The sequence below is a fragment of the Alosa sapidissima genome, chromosome 22, assembly GCF_018492685.1.
Source record: "Alosa sapidissima isolate fAloSap1 chromosome 22, fAloSap1.pri, whole genome shotgun sequence".
Lineage (NCBI taxonomy): Eukaryota > Metazoa > Chordata > Actinopteri > Clupeiformes > Clupeidae > Alosa > Alosa sapidissima.
The window spans coordinates 12707810-12725220 of NC_055978.1; the positions used below are offsets into that span (position 1 = coordinate 12707810).

The 17411-nt window shown below is 44.3% G+C and overlaps 2 protein-coding genes across 3 annotated transcripts in view; both read left to right on the top strand.

Moving 5' to 3' along the window:
- Nucleotides 1-1753: 1753 nt before the first annotated feature.
- cyyr1 (cysteine/tyrosine-rich 1) lies at nucleotides 1754-7745 on the top strand. Its single transcript, XM_042079381.1, has 4 exons — nucleotides 1754-2192; nucleotides 4199-4298; nucleotides 5140-5300; nucleotides 6856-7745. Exons 1-4 carry the CDS (start codon nucleotides 2114-2116, stop codon nucleotides 6987-6989), a joined length of 474 nt encoding a protein of 157 aa, XP_041935315.1. The 5' UTR covers nucleotides 1754-2113; the 3' UTR covers nucleotides 6990-7745.
- A 1062-nt stretch (nucleotides 7746-8807) lies between these two features.
- appa (amyloid beta (A4) precursor protein a) overlaps nucleotides 8808-17411 on the top strand; it is a 29284-nt gene continuing 20680 nt past the window's right edge. The window contains exon 1 of one of the 2 annotated variants that reach the window (XM_042079374.1): nucleotides 8808-9015. In XM_042079374.1, the coding sequence (XP_041935308.1) occupies nucleotides 8956-9015 (60 nt within the window). In that variant the 5' untranslated portion in view covers nucleotides 8808-8955. The remainder of the gene's footprint in view (nucleotides 9016-17411) is intronic. The other variant, XM_042079375.1, reaches the window with a different exon arrangement.

Below are 17411 nucleotides of genomic sequence, written 5' to 3' on the forward strand. Positions count from 1 at the left end.
TTCTGTCTGAAATCTACCAACTTCAATATTTACCAATTTTGTCTGGTGCAATTTTGAGCCCTGCTAGTAGGCTAAGCAAGCATTAGGCAACTGCAAGGCATCTGGTCAGGTTAATTGGCACGACACATTTCAGGGCTCGTTTTGAGAGAGAGAGATTTATGACACTCAGCTCTAAATAACTAAATTTAGCCAGAAGGGCTAAATGCTTTCCCCCCTTGTTGAACATTTGTACTCATGTTCTGAGGAGCAGACGAGCATGTTACACTCTCCAACACACACAGTAGGCCTGCAATGAAGGATTTTTTTCGTAAGGGAGATGTTTTAACAGTGACAAACTATAAACCATTAAATATCTAGAGGGGGCTGAGACAGCTTTCATTCACCCTGTAATGAGCCATTTAACCATCAAAGTGATTACAAAGCTGATGACATAAACATAAAACAGCATTAAAAAAAACAAGTTTCATGGGAATGAACATGTTCCATGGGAATGTGTTTAAATGTCCACTGAAATGTAGCCTATGCAAATTCCCTATGCATAAGCAAAGCATTTGTAATTAGAGCTGAACATTGCAATCTCAAAAGTTCTTTGTATCCTGCAATGTAGTATAGTATGTTTTTGTTGGTTTGCCACACACTGATCTGATTCCATGATTTTGTAGAGGGTAGCTGTTCTCTCTCTCTCTGTGTGTGTGTGCAATCCCATTTTAACATCAAACATCAACAGATCAACAGAAGGAGGTGCAGAACATTTGCTTAATGATACATTACAAGCAACCTCACACTTAAACGTGTATGTACCTTGTAGTAATTCAATAATAAATAATTTGGGCAGTCTAATGTAGTCTGTTGTCTACTATAATAACACCTTTTATGTACTGTATATCTAAAAAATCTTTACATTTACATCCGGTCCAGCCGGGCTAAGCCCAGGTTGTCCTGAAAGTCTAGAAACGCCCCTGTGTTTAAGACGCGTGGGGAGAGCACACAGAACACCCCCGGATAGATTGCCTTGTTTCTCCAACATCTGCATGTAATGATGTCTATAATAATGGGTGATTTGTGGGTGGTATTCTCATAAAAGAGTTATATGGTCTCCTAAGAATGAGCTCTCACGGGCATTAGTGTAGTGTATGGCTTATTGTAGTGGTAGGAAGGAGGATAATGAGACAATGTACTAAAAGGCAACACAGAGATAGAGAATGAAGCTTAATTGTGCCATCGTGTGTAATGTCCTTGTGCAGATGAATGGCGGTCATTATCAAAACTTACTCCATGACCCAAGGTATTGGTGACACAAGAAACAGTGAAAAGGAGTGCAATGATGATGATGAGTATGGTAATGGTAAGGACAGAGCTGTGTGTCAAGGGTTAAGGTGGAAGACAGGCGTGCTCGCTGTCACATTATCTCCAAACAGATAATTCCTCTTCTCTTGTCCAAGATGTTCTCAAAGGATTCGTGACACACATGGAGCCGTGTGGTAAAAATATCCTCTCAGGGACAGCCTGTTTCAGAGAAACAAATATCAAGGGAGAAAAAACAAACAAACTCGAGAGCAAAGACTGCATGCCGGCTTAAGGTGAAACAGTGAGACACAATTGGATGCATGCCTGCTTTGAAGAAACCGGAATGATCCTCAGTAATTGCCCATAACCGGTATTTTGAGGATAATAGGCTACTCGATGTCGTGACAAGGGGAGGGGTGATATTTATTTATTAATTTTCCGGTGGACTATAAACAGTAGGCTACATGGTCGCGTCTCAGTCACCAACCAAGCGGACTCCTGACAGAGTAGTATTCGGCAAAGAGTGGCAGGGGGAGGGGAGGACCTGAAAGAAAAACTAGAAAAGGGAGGAAGGGAAAACAAAGAAGAAGAAGTCAAGGGAACGCGATTAGGAGGAGGGAACACGTGGAAAATTGGGAGAGTGCGTTTGCGCCGTTTGTAAAGTGAGGGGACAACTCAGCCAACTCGGCAGCTCCACAGTTCTTTATTTGAATGAACTAGAGCTTATTTAAAATTTCGCGTTTCACTCAGATGAATTTATTCCTGATGGAAACTTCAAACTAATCTCTTAATTGACTAACATCTGTGGGGAAAGGGATCAGAAGACATGAACAATTCTGCATCTAGGACCGGACAGACGAGCTGGAAGTTGCTCAGAGAATCATTGTTGCTCTGCCTCTTTGCCGGTAAGTAGTTGATTGTTTGAAAATAAGAAAATTCGAATTTATCGTCACCAGAATCAGGCCCTTTTGTTTGTTTTTGTCTAAGACAAACCATTAATCAGCCTTGTTATTTTTACCGTATTAGGATAAGAGAGGTAGGCTAGCTTGCGCTCTCTCGTAGCTTACGAGGTAGGATGCAGCGTACTGTTAATTTGTCTGTTTATCCATTCAATTGGTCTTTTTTGATCTGAAATAAGTAGGCCTAGGCCTAAGAAATTTAGATTAGGTCCACTCAGTTTTTTCATGAACCTCAAAATCCACAAAAAGTTAATAAGATTACGATAAGACTGGTCTTGTCAGTAGATATTGTATCTAGTTTTAAAAACGAATTTCAGCGCAAAAAAAACCCGACTTGTTTCTTACATACATAAAGTCCTGTAATTGTTGGGGTGTTGGTGGGGGAGGGGAAGGGGTGCAAGGGGTTCTCCTGGAGGTGGCAAGGATTGTATGGAGTCTTTGTCCCGGGCGTGTTGACCGACAAGACCCGGAGGTAGGCTAAGAGAGGGACCTCTTTAGACCACCCAGGCAGAGAGTATGCAGACACACATCAAAAGGTCCGTTGACTTATAGCCACTGTGGCAAGACTACCAGGAACCTAACCCAGTTTTTCCTCCATCTGTATGTGTCTATGTGAACTCTTCCTCAGTTTGTGAGTATGTGTCTGTGTGAACTCTTCAACAGTTTGTTGTGTCTAAGTAGAGGTCTGAGCCAGGGGTTCGTGGTGATGAAGCACAGATATTGAAATATGTCATGCTTAACTGAATATTGTTTTGACCATGGACCCAAGCACCAGCATTTTACTGTTCATTCATGTCTCTTGTATAGGCCTATAGGGTTAGATTTGATTTTAGATAGATAGATAAAATAGGTAAAATAGGTAAGACAGATAGCCTAGATAGGATTTTAACAGTTCAACCTTATTATCATTTGTTAAGCGGGAACAGTGTTGTTGTAATAGTGTCATTATAATGCATTCCTAAACTATTTGTAGTTTATAAGTTAAAAACAGTAGAGGTATAGTCAACAATGCATAAATCGTTGCCTTTTACTAATTGATGAAACATATACAGAGGAGATAGAATATGAGGTCCCTCCACTTTTTTTTACCATATGAAAGTCAAGTCTGAAGGTTGTTAAATAATGGCAGAAGAAAACAGTGAATAGAACAGGACCAGACATGTTTGGTGGCTCTCATAGAAGACAGTTAGAGAGAGGTACTAATATGTGCACAAGTATACGTACTGTCATGGAAGGATTTTTAGAAAAGCTTGCTTCTCTTATGAGGTGTGTGAGTGTTGCTTGTTTAATTCGAACAAGTCTGTGTGTGTGTGTGTGTGTGAGAGAGAGAGAGAGAGTGTGTGTGTGTGTGTGTGTGTGTGTGCACATGCTAGTGTGTGTGCTTGAGTATGTTTTTTTGTGGACGTGTGAATCTTATTCTACCAGATAATTGCAAGGCTGCAGGCCGCCGGTCACCGCAATAAGGCATAATCATTTCTGTGATCATAATTTTAGAAGTTGTGATTGGATGCTGGAGGACACATCAGGAACCCAAATGTGTGGTTCTAAAACTGGCCAGTCTGGCTCTTCTTCTGAAAACTGTGTTACACAGTCAGTTTAGGACTGTCCATGTATCATTCTGTATACTCTTCTGAAAAGGATGTTAACATAATCCTCATATAAATGGTTCTATTGCTTTCTGTACTATCTGTTGCTTTGTAACTATATACAAAACTTTGGAATCACCAGGCCTGTCAGGGTACAATACTTTTCAGCTCAGCCAATAGTAAAAGATTTGCAGCAGGCAATTCATATTAAACAACTGTCTGTCTCTCTGTGATGTCTGGGCAATTTTATAAATTGCCTTTGCCTCCTCTTGTAGCATGATAATACTAAAGTGTACCTAGGTGTGTGTTTATATCTGAAGTGATATCTCTAAAATGTTGCATGTTTTTTTTCTGCGTGTGTTTCAGGGAGAGGGCAAGCACAGTGTGACGGCTGTTTAGAGTACTGCTGCGATGGATCACCTCCTTTCTGCTGTTCCTACTATGCTTACGTGGGTGATATTCTCTCGTGAGTAACAAGATAAATTCACACACACACACACACACACACACACACAGAGACACACACACACACAAACACAGAGACAAACACACACACACACACACACAAAGAGACACAGACACAGACACACACACACACACACACACAGAATCGCAGACTGTTTCTTTGCCATCGAGACTGACCTCTATACTGGGCTTGGCCTTTGACATGTCTCTGGCAGATGCAGCTGTTCTCTCTCAATCAGAATGGCTTTAAGGCGATATCTGGTGTCACACACCATGGAGATTGTGCCAGTATTCAGATGAGATTATACTCTTAGATATTCAAATAGATTGATAGAAGATTACCCATATGTAATAACCCTCTTATTTACAAAATGATTCCTCAACTCACACACCTTTAACAGCATGAGAGGTGTGTGGCTGCTAGAGAGAGAGAGATAGAAAGAGAGAGATAAACCAAGCCATTTGGACGGGGCATGGTGGTCAGCTGTTGAGACATGTTTGGTCAGGTGTGTATGTGTGAAAACACACCCTTCCCATCCCCTGACCCCTTGTGTCTCCCAAGCCAAAAATCCTCTCCAGTTCCTGACTCAGACTGTCCGAAATTAGACAGCCCAAACAAGAACGCAAACAATCAGGAGCTAACTGGGTGGCCCTCCATCCGTTCACAAGCATTCAATTGTACTCTTAAAGCATACAAAACACAGTGCCTGTGGGTCAGAATGACTTGTTGATGGTGGGCTGAAAAGAGGATGATTGTGTGAACAATTATGTGGGTGATTGTTTTTGGACAAGCCTGTGACAAATCTCTTTTTGTGTGTGTGTGTGTGTGTGTGTGACTCCAGGGGGACGGCAATATCCGGCATCGTATTTGGCGTGGTGTTTCTGATGGGGGCGGTGGCGGCGGGCTTTCTGTTTATCTGCATGTGTGTGAAGAACGGTCGAGGAGCTCGCGTTGGAGTCTTTGGCACGTCCTACATCAACACGGTGTCACAGGGATATCCAGGTGATGACTCACTCTGTCCCTCTATCTCCACGTCCCTTTCCTAGGCTTCCTGTTCGCATTTCTGGGCAGTGTTGTATCAGTATCAGTTTCACTAGATTTCACAGTCCCTAATAGCGCCTTTCAATCTGTTCCTTGAGGGCTTCCGGTTAAAAAACGTTCCAAACCAGTCCAAATACTTTGAAATGAAAATGAATCGGACCTTAGGTTAATGCTCTACAATTTTTTGTTTGTCATCATTAGCTCAATGTTGTTTTCTGTGCCACCAGGGGGGTATTCCAAGTACATGGTTTAGTGTAGGGTAAGTTAACTAAGAGTAAGTGGTAAACCTCCTACAACAAAAGCCCTAAGGTATTGTTTTGTAAGGAAAATGAAGCCATACAGCTCTTCTATTAGGAGGTTTACCCCTTACCCTGAATGAACTTAACCCAGATCTGTCACTAAACCACATACTCGGAATATGTGATTTAGTGACAGATCTGGGTAAGTTCATTCCCCCCCCAGAAATGCCTTAGGAACGCACATTTTTGTTTATGTTGTTGAAAGGGTCTATATATATCTATATATCTCTATAGAGGTATGCCTTCGAGATGCATGTTTATTAGCATACATATGTGCTGGTGGTGCTCTGGTAGATGTCTAATCTTGGTCAGCATAAAAATAAAGTCTCTTTGAAATAAAACAAAAGTAACATAAAGATTGAGCAAACAATTCTGAAGTATCTAACCTGACCTCACATAAACACATACCTCTTGAACCAGTAGCACTTTAAGTTGGTAGGTTACATCAGTTCGGATACAAACAGGAAGCCATTGCATGCAGAACAATGAATCCTTTGAAGACTTTTTTGTGTAGAATATAACTCAAAGAGACTTGGAAGGAACTTATCTATGGCATAATAGACAGCATAAACACAGTTATTATATTCTCCCTACAGTAGGTAGGAAGCCTATTGTAACACAATTTATTGTGGATTTAGAATACATGGATAACTAATACCTCCATGTTAAAGCACACTCTGCCCAGTGGTCAAGTTAAGCCAATTTTTCCCTTTGCCCACTATTTACTTTCAGCCTTGCAGTGTCTTTTAAAAACCACCAGAGGGCATATCTGCCCTTCAGAAAATGTTAGATATACACACAGAAGCAGGTATGAAGGATCACATTAACAATTGTAATTCACTTGAGGTGCTAACATGGTGGAAATCATGTAGGCATTTTTTATTTAAAAACTGAAAGCCAGCTAGTTGTTAACAACTACACAGTAAAACATTTTACAACATACTACAACATACTGTAACTGTACTTATTTTTAGCAGTAAGAGGCCATTATAGACTAAATATACAAGGAAGGCATTACATTTAGGTCAGATACAGACACATGCGACCTTGTAGATATAGATGTTGAATATGTTTCCTCATAGAAATGGAGGTGTGATATTTGTCTGTTCTCACAAGCTGCTATTTTTCCCCACTGTGAACTTCCACCTCTTCCTGCCCCCTGTTGGAGTCATGCTGAGTAGCTGAATGCTAATGTGGTTGTCTCCGTTTACTTGCAGGTCCTCCTCCACCCTACACCTACGACTATGAGATGTACTCTGCAGATCTCCACCCGCCTCCGTATACACCCACCCCTCCCAGGGGCACAAACTACTCCCCTCCTCCCCCGTATCCAGGCTACACCCGGAAGTGAGCGATTATCTGCACCTGAGGGGTAGCAGCCTTTGCTCTTCATTACTGTGTATGGGGGAGGTGGGAGGGAGTAGACAGACACCCTCCCAGTGCGAGATGATGTGGTACTCCTGGGCTATAAATTAAGATACAAGAACTTGAGGATGTTCACCAAGGGTAAGAACTGCCCAGTTCTTCTCTGGTCAGACCAGTAATGTTGTGCCTTCTGGCTAGGTGCACACGGAAGGATCAGCCCAGGATCACCTGGAAGCCACAGGGGAAATGGAAGTAGCTGTCTGCATAGAGAATATGGGGCTTTCTCAAAGGACCATTTTGAGCACATAAAATATAAAAATGTTCCTGTGTTGTGCCATAAAGACTTACCAGTAAACTATGTTTGATCAGAGAAGACAGGATGAAATAACTGGACTCAAACGAACTGAAAATGGACTATAATTTGAATGAAGCTCCATTGGCCTGAAACTTGAAGAAAACCTGAGAATAACTTGACTGAGAAGAATTTTTGAGCATATGATGTTGCTGCATCTTATAATGCTGTTATGTATCAGTGAGGTTTTGTTGAACTGATTAAAAAAAGTCCTCCTGTTGTCATACTTCTCATGGAGTACTACTATGTATTTTCCTGTTCTATTTTTAGTATGTTCTTTCTTCGTGTTATCAGATGCATCAGCATCAGCTCCTAATATGACATGATGAGATGTGACAAATGCTTAATTTCTTAGGACTTATCTAATAAATGCAAGCTGGTTGCACAGCATGAAGCCGTTGGTTCCCATGCGTCTGCATGAGCTGCCAAATGAATAAACAAGTGAGTAAGTCTGCATGAGATTTGAATTCACCTAGGGCAGTATAACACTACAGAAACCTCATCCATGCAAGCTTCAGTTTTCACCAGCAGGCTATGACATGAGATTGACATGGTCCTCTGGAGAAATCTCTGATAGGCTACACACAAGATAGGCCAGATAGAGATACTTTCAATCCCACTTGTCCCCTTGGCTATGCACAATTTTTGTGCCCTCAGTCGGAAAATATTACTTTCCACATTAGGGTGTATTATTGTATTGACAGATTATTGCCAGCCAAATCACTCAAATAAATCAGTGACTAAGGTAGTGAGCTCTCATTAACATCAACTCATCGGGTAATCTTTGACAGGCAAGACTTTTGACCTTCTGAGTGCTAGGTTTAGGCTAAAACTGTATAATGTATCTTTAAAATAACTGTTTGCCATTTGAGCTTTTAATATAAGAGCCATCCAGCTTGTATCAAATCACGATGTATTGTAGGCCTAATGATTGAATGACCGACTGACCTGTTTTCATTCTCAAGGCCAGCGTGGAGTGGACATAATGGAGCTCTGTGAACATGATGGACCTTACGTGTTCTGAGTGAGGCTAAATAAGAGCAAAGCAAATATGGTGTTCCTCAACTTGCCACCAGGTGGCGTAGCAACTGGAGAACGACCCGGTTCTTACACACATAATAACATAATCAGTCGGATGTCTGTTGACATGTCTCCTCTCACTGATAAGCACATCTTTTTTTCAGCTTCCACCTGTTCAATACATGGCATGAGAGCCAAAAAACCCATTACTCGTCATCCCAGCAGGTTGCTAGCTGATGTCAAAAAAAATAAAGACATTGAGAGATAGGCCTACGTCTATTCTACCTAAAACACAATGCGATAATAAATGGAGAGTGTGATTTTGCCTCGTTTCCTGCTATACCCATTGTGTGACTGTGGCGAGGGTATTGTGTTGCTTCCATTGCCCCCTCCCCTCCCGACGAATCCATTCTCTCGCAGTCCAGTCAGGTGACTGTTTGCTAGCAGCTGTACAGCCTCGCTATCGGTCTCCATCATTTCTCAGTGGAGCAGCGACACGAATACATAGACACTGCAATCACCTCGCTATATTTTAGCCCAGCACCCCGACACACCGCAGGCGCTGTGAAGAAAACTCGGCATGGGGGACCATATTGCTATTTTCCTGTTGATGCTTGCGTCCACGGCATTGTCTCTTGAGGTAAGGAAATTGTAATACAAATAGTCATGACTGAGGAACGCTACGGGTTGTTGTATTGGGGAGTCGTGAGAACCACTGTGTACATTTGTTATGTTCGAGTGTCGAATACGGGTTATATAGCCATAATGTTTGTACAGTCTTGTGCGTAAAGTTGTGTTATGGCCCGTCTGCATTGCGAAAACGATATATAGGCTATGTCTCGTTAGAATGTCTGCGTTAGTGTTCAGGTAACCTAGCTTATGCTATTCCCTACGCATCCCGTAAGGCTTTGAACAGTAGATGGCACAAACAAAATGGCCATACAATGTAAAGCGTAATACCGTGTTTTTTTTTTTTTTATAAAGTAGGCTAAATCGTTGGAGCAGTTGGACTTTCTATGAATGTTCAATATTATGAGAGCGCGTAGGCCCGTGTAATCCTTTGCGCTTTAAAACCATGTCTGACCTTACCTCTCACTCTGCTAGATTGTGTCCCTCCCGATGAGCTACTGTGGGCTGGTGTAAAAATTCGTAAGGTCCGTGCATGTATAGGATACATATTGCACATATTTAATATTAACCAGACCTAGCGTCGTGCAAGTGGGGTCAGGGGGATGCGGAAGGGATTTAAAAAATATATATATATATTATTATTATTATTAGTCGTGATTCCAGAAGAAATCACGCTATTTCCTTTATCATGGACTGGTTGATGTTGAACTGGCAGTGTGTCCAAATATGTGTTAAGGCGTCACCAGTGTTGTCTACATGCCGACAAACAGCTTAGTGGTTGTGTTGTGAACACATATCACAGTGCATCGCCATCCCATTCCCCCACCCCTGGTGATTTATTAGGTTATACTCATTAGCGTTAAATAGAATGTAGAGCCCTGTGTTACCCCTGTGCTGCGCTTTATCTGTTATTCGAGGAATCGTTACATTGTTGCTTTCTTGAGAACGCGTGTCTGTCCATTCCGCAATGTTTCCCTGACATTCTTAACCACGTCCCAGTTTCAATTGCGGTGGCGTGTGGAAGCAGTGGTGGGCGTGCTTTAGGGAAAAAAGTCTATTTATATATTTGTGGCCATATATTTTGCGAACACTCGTACGTTTATTATATATTTTGGGTACCAAACGCATCAAGAGCGCAGGCTTGGCCTTTCGCAACAGGAGGTGAGGAAAATATCCTCGTCAACATGTTACATGTCGAGAACAGGGAGTAGGATGTTGCCAGATAGAAATAAGATGGCGGCGGTGCACTGCGGTGTTCTATTATAACTCCACAGGATCGGGACCAAACGTACAAGAAACGCATAGTCTCTTTTCTGAAACTGAAAGGGGGTTTCAACAGATTAGTCTGCCCTCCCCAACCCCTTTCATTCAGTTCATTACACTTGAAGGAGGTTTCAAATCACTAGCTCAACGTCATGGTCCGTGAACATGCTGTCTGGAGAGGCTGTTGCGGTAGGAGTGTGATGGCACCGTAGCGCACACATGCATTGTTTGTCGCCTCGGCATTATGCCATACTCTGGTCTGCCAGAGACAATCACTCACTGTTAACGGCAGCCACACAATTACTCAGCATACCATGGCATCTTGCTTAAAACCACAGTGGTTTTGGAAGATATTGACACTCAATTAGACGGTTTAATTAACTAAATACTGTCATGACCATACTTTATTTTGGCATTTAATAAAGTAAAGCAATACGATTTTAACGTGAAGCCAACACAATAATTTTGTTTAAAATTCAACTCTGATTAACGGTAGGCCTATGTTTAATTCGGTTGAGGGTTGACAAGCCTGTTCATCACCTGCAGTGCACAGATTTGTTTTTGTTAGGCAAATTGTCACGTGCAGTTGCCCACAATCCTCAGCGCTCTTCAGAGTGCCATGGGCGATTTAGCCTTGTTTGACTATCAGCCTTATTTGCTTGGACTATTTGGAGTAAATCACTCACTGCTGTAGATTTTAAATCGCCAGAGCTTTTCTCTCAGCCGACAGGCAACATGTAGTAGTCTAGCCCAGCAAGGCAGTACATTTTCATTCCAGTCAAAGGTGCGAGACTCCTGTCTGACTCCCCTGTCAGGAGAAGTGATGGTTTGGTAGACTGGGGTGGGTCCTCTGTATTTGATTGTTTTCAGTGCAGTAAGGCTGAATGAATTCTTGTATTTGGCTTAGTCAGAGCCTTGGGAAATTTGTGGTAGCTAAACTGTACTCATTGCCGATATCCACCCGAACAGTTATCCTCCATCACTGTCAACCAAATACCAGTCCCATCTGCTGGTTTTCATTTATTGCTTCCTAGTGTTGATGAAAATGAGACTCCAATGGTATGACAAAAATGTGATCAGAGCAGACTTCAAACCACAATGGAAGCATCACAATGAGAATATTATGCCTAGGGGTCTTTTAAGAACAGACTTTTTAATGGTCTGGTTGTTCTACTGGGTATTAGTTACGAAACAGTGGCACAGAGTTGCTATGGTGTCATGAGCAAGACTGTGCTGGTTGTCTAGAGCGAGGCCCATAACTCTTCCCATCTGCCTGATGTCGTATCCGTTTATGAGCCTGGTGTGTGTGTTGTTCTTCACCCCTCTCTTTTCCCCCCTTCTCCCATCTTAACTTTATGGTTCCTCGCTCACGTTGTACTTTTTGTTGAGTCTGTTGTTGCCTGTTTTTTTTATGGAGTGTTGCTGTGACAACATATTCTTCCTCTCTGAGTGTCTGCTGATGGCTGCAGTAGTTCTTCTATGACCAGGCTTAAGCTATGGCCCTATGTGTTTGTCTGATAGACGAACACACACACACACACACACACAGTCACGTTCCTGGTGCTGGAATGGAAGGCATTCAGAGCGGATCATGGTGAAAGCCGACAGGCTGAAAAGAGGGCTTTGTTGGGCCGGGAATGGGAGCGGTGCTGGGGAGGGAGGGCACCAGGGGCCAGCCAGTCAGCAGGTGGGCGATCGGTCGGTGTTGCAACTGGTGAGGTGTGGGGCTCAGGTGGGAAGCAGCAGGCTCCTGGACCATCAGACCAACCCTCTCAGTCATTAGTCATCCTAGCCGTCTGCCCCAAAGAGCGATCTGAGGTCTGTGTGTGTGTGTGTGTGTGTGTGTGTGTGTGTGTGTGTGTGTGTGCGCGCGCAGGTGCTGCCTGATATAGATTGGCCCGGAGCAGCCTCATCTGGATGGCAGGGTATGGGGGCTGGGGTTGCTGATGATGCTTCTACTGGTAGTGGTTAGGGTGGGGGGATGGGGTTGCTGATGATGCTTCTACTGGTAGTAGTTACGGTGGAGGGATGGGGTTTGGTGGTGGTGTTGGCAGCATGTCCCATGGCTGTCTCTTGACAGAACTCCACTTCAAGGCTCACCGCTGCCATGACAACCGCACCTCTCGGAGCGAGCGTAAGGGTGTAGCTCCCTGGCGCTAATGAGACGCGCCTGTCATCCCGGTAGCCATGTTTTTAACAGACATCTCTTCCCCAGTGGAACACACTGGCCTCCGACCCCACCCTTAGATGGGAGCAGGGCGGGAAGTGATTATCTGTGCCCCACCCCCAACCACCCGACTGCCCCCTGAGGCAGCGTCTGCCCGAGAGACCCACAGATGCGGTCACCTGGGTGACAGAGCCGAAAGTCTCCACAGGTAGTAGCAGCAGGCCACAACGTGTCAACACCCGAAAAGGGCGTGGCCGTGATTTTTCTCCCAGACATTTCAATATACATGTGAGTCATATTTGTGTACAGGGTGGTGATCATAACAAAGAAAATGAATTAGTGGTGTCCTGTTGAATAATCTGTTGGATTTTGTAAACAATAGCCAAACCAGGAAGATGAATGATCAGAGGCCAGTTACTCAGTTCCAGACTCCTGGATTAATGCAGAACTTCAATAGAATATTGAGAGCAGAATAACAGAAGATATCTTTCACAGTTGGATACACTTCTTTTGGTTGGATACAGTTTTGTGCTTTCAATAAGCATTTTTTCCAGGTTGTGTACTATTGACTTTTGCATTAATTCCAGTCACCACAATATCAGTTTTATGATGCCTATACCTCTAGGCTGATATGCCTCTCAGTAGCCACCCTCTTGAAAAAAACCCTAGATCCTCCCTCTCCTTGGTTGTCGTGGCACCCAGAGCCTCCCTGGTGCTTAGCAGCAGTTCTATAATTATCCCCCCTCACCACACACACACACACACACATACATGTACCCCCCCCCCCCCCCCCTTCTCTCTCTCCCTGTGAGGGCCAAGGCTGGGTGGGGTTGAATGGGGAGGGTGGGGTGTATGCATGCGCGGCTGGTATTCCTGTCTCCCTGCTCTCATTTCCTCTCACCAGCCTCAGAGCCATCTCCAGGACTTAACCCTTCAAACTCTTTTGCTCTGTGCTAACACCAAGGTGTAGCTCAGTGAAGGGTGTGTGTTTGTGTGTGTGGGGGGGGGGGGGGTCATGTTCACCTGAGACACACAGAAGACGCCTAGATGGCTCAGTGAACCTTAGGCTGGGCAGGGGAAACATTAACAAGGCAAATAGCAAAGCAGTGAAAACATTAACACACACTTCTGCATTCCTGATGCCCAATGCCTGAACGCTGGAGTTCAATTTTAGCTCTGTCGCTGTGTGTGTGTGTGTGTGTTTGTGTGTAGACTTCTAAAGTGTGTTAGCTTCAGGCTTTGCCTCCTTGGTCATGAGACAGGCTCGTCTCAAGTGTTCCTAATTTTGTAGTCCCCTGGTGACGCAGTGCAGAGAGATATTCCTGACCGGCTGCCACTGTTTTACCTTCTGCTTCCTGTTTGCTTCCTCCTCTTGTGGGGCGGACTTCCTGTGTTTGTCTGGCCCTGGCGCAAGCCCCCCTCTGGAAGAAAAGAAATTAACCCTTACAATTCCACGTATGAACAAACACACAAAGATAGAGTGGAGTGGCACTATCAGTGTTTTTTTCCCCTCGACAGGCCTGTTGATTTGTTGTTGAAGTCCCAAGCTCCCTTTCCTTTCTTTGTTACATGTAAATGGCCCTTCACTATAGTCTCGGTATACAATTTCAGGGGTGACCTAAATAGATACTGCAGCAGACTTTCTATGACCTCTAACTCACTTTAATGACCCAGGTGAGGATGTTCACACTTTCACAGTGGTTTCAGAGTAAGAATACGCGCTGCTTTGGATTTCATCAATATTTTATGATCCAGTTCTATTAGCAGGGTGAAGATTTATACCATGAATAATTCACGGTCATCGCTAGCAAAGAGCCCGACCCCCATACTGTATGCAAGAGCATGTTGTGCAATGTGTGATGGTGACGATCTGAGATATTTACTGGTTTTAAGCAGGTATCAGGTAAGTGTAAGCACTTTTCCCATAATGCTTTTGCTGACCACTGGATGGGAATGGAGGGTGGAGTTAATGTAAATCTCCACGGCAACAGCTGAGTTCAGGAACAGGGCATGTTGGCCCTTCATAGAAATAGAGGTTTAATCTCAGAATCATCTCACAACTTGCGGTCACTCTCCCATATCCTCTCTCTCTCTCTCTCTCCTCTCTCTCTCTCTCTCTCTCTCTCTCTCTCTCTCTCTCTCTCTCTCTCTCTCTGACTTTCTTTGTGTGTATCTCCCTCTGTTTCTCATTTTTCTGTCTTGTCTTTCTTCCTCTCTCTCTCCCACTGTCTGTCATATCCTTCTCTTCCTCACAATGTCTCTCCTTTCTTCCCCATCTTTTGAATATTCCCATGTCTCCCCCCCTCTCCCGCATCCTCTACTTTCAAAGCCCTCCCACCCCATCCCACTCTCCTTTCCTTCCCCCTGTCTCTCTCCTATTTTCATTCTATTAGTCTTTCTCTTGAATGCATGCGCTGCGCTCCCTCTGCCCGACCACAACAAAAACACCCCCCACCATAAACCCTTCACTCTCACACAGATGGGCCCAAAGGGGTGGGAGAGAGAGGTCTGGGAGTTTTTTTTTTTTTTTTGTTCTCCTGTTGTCATAGTGATGGAGAGGGGGCTCGAGCAGCAGACGGAACGTCTTCATTTTTATTGCCGTGGCAATGGCAGCTCTTCTCTGTGTGTGTGTGTGTGTGTGTGTGTGCGTGTTAGAGGGACAGTACACAGGCGGAATGTTGGCAGGCACGGTGAGAGGGAAGTGAGGGGTCTGGCTGGCCTATAATCACTGAAACATACACCCGTTCAGGATCCGGTCACACACACTCACACACCCCACATAAGCACACACATCAGGGTCCAGTCTTAGCAAGTGTCAAAGGATATCATTATACATACACCCACACTCAACACAAATGCATAGCTTCAGAGTCTGGTCTTACCACATGGCCAGGAGTATCATCACACACCCACTCACACACAGTAGAATTTCTGAGCAGGGCTTCTGTTGTGTGGGGCCCCTTTACATATTTAGACCTGTCTTGAACACACACACACACACACACACACACACACACACACACACACACACACACACTCTCTCTCTCTCTCTCTATTTTTCATTAGATCTGATTTGGACGTCATTGCTGCTGAGCCACCTGCGCTGCTCGGGGGCTTGTCCGCAGCTCTGCAACAGAAGCTCCTGTGATGCGGCCTTTGGGCAGGTGTCTGGTTACAGCAGGTGGAGCCGTGGCCGTCTGGTCACCACAGCGCAGATCTAAGGGCTCGCCGCCACACTGCGTCCTCACTGCCACAATCTGTCTCAGCTTAAGCCACAAACATGTGCTCAAGTGTCAGCTAAATGGTCCAGGAAAAGAGGAAGTGCTCAAAGTAGCTATGTGATCTAGTGTTTGGTGGAGGGGCCGATACAAGGTATTGGGGCCCCAGTTTGTTCATTTGTTTTGTTTAAAAGGTAGAAACTGGTGTCTCTCTGAAAAACAGGTTGTTATGTAGCTCACAAGTAATACTGTGCCTTCATTTTGGGTTGCTAAAAAAACATGTGCCTTTTTAACTACAACTTGTTAAAATGTAGCTCACAGAAATGCTGGAATGTCCTCCAAACTACATTCAGCATTGATTTGATATAGGCAAGTGCAACATTGAGCTCTTTTTGGTCAGCAAAAACGTATTCCATGCTCGCCTCATTTGTGCAGTCAGGATTTGACTGGTTTGTTGCTTCAAAGCGCATGTCCACTTAATGATTGGTGCTTTGGAAACTGAGAAAGGCTGGTGTGTGTGTGTGTCTTAAAACAGACGCACATACAGTACACACACACACACACACACACACACACACACACACACACACACACAAACAAACAAACACACACTGCTCACAACTTGTTAAAAAGAACTTCAAAGTCTCTGTATATACCACCCCAAGCAAAAAGGGGGAAAGAAGACTGAAATGCACACCATGCACTGCCACCAGGGATACGGTGGTGTTCTGGGACTCGGTGGTGTTCTGGGACTCGGTGTCCTGGATGACTTTGCACAGTCCCAGCACTGGGCCATGCGGGTGGTGCTAAATCCTTGAAATTTGTGATCAGTGCGAGGGGGGAAAAAAAGAAGCCAACTGTCGTTCCAAAATGTAATCTCGCAGTCTTCTGTCTGGGTAATAAAGGCCGTGAAATAAAGCTCCCAGCTGGATTTGTGTGTGTGTGTGTGTGTGTTGTGTATCCCCATACATGTGTGAGATGCAGGGTAGAGTCAGGGTAATGCGTGTTAGTTTGTGTGGGTGTGTCTACATGTTTGATGTGTGTGTGTGTGTGTGTGTGTGTGTGGTGTTGCTCCCTCAGACACCATGTCCCCTATCCTCAGGGGGTCTCTGCCCAGTGGGGAATCTGATCCCAGACTCTCACACAGGGGCTTCTGTTCTGCCCAGATAACACTAAAACACACACACACAGAGATTCATGCACACGCAGAGGGAGAGCGGGAGGAGAGAGTACATGCCTATGGGAGATAACAAGGGCTCTGGGCTCCTTTGAAGAAAGAGAAGAGAAATCTGCCTTTAAGGCTGTACTTAGTTTAGCTCAGTGAGGGATTAGAGTCAAGTCTGTCAACATGCAAATGTTTTGTGTGTGTGTGTGTGTCTGTGCGTGTGTGTGTGAACAGATGGGAGGAGATTCATCATCATCTCAAGGGTCACAGAGCCCACACGACCCCTGAGCTTAAACTGACCAGTAGTGGTGTATCGGGCAGCTGAAAGTGATGTCGCATCTGTGGCGAGTAATATGCTCTGGATATATCAAAATGGATAGGGTGTATCACTGAAGAATACACACACACACACACATTGGATGTAACGACTGACAAAGACCAGAAGTCCACTTGCATCCATTATACTCGTCCATGTAAGGCTTTGTTAGAGATGCCTTCAGCTCCTGAAATGGAAGACTGGCTTTTGGTACGGCTAATGTAGACTGGTCAAATGCCATGGGCTATTAAGAAGGGTTCGGCTCATCAACATCACT

Coding starts and splice junctions, on each gene's coding strand:
- cyyr1 (XM_042079381.1), top strand. CDS start 2,114: ATGAACAATTCTGCATCTAGGACCGGACAGACGAGCTGGAAGTTGCTC. Junction 2,193..4,198: donor GTTGCTCTGCCTCTTTGCCG/GTAAGTAGTTGA, acceptor CGTGTGTTTCAG/GGAGAGGGCAAGCACAGTGT. Junction 5,301..6,855: donor GGTGTCACAGGGATATCCAG/GTGATGACTCAC, acceptor GTTTACTTGCAG/GTCCTCCTCCACCCTACACC.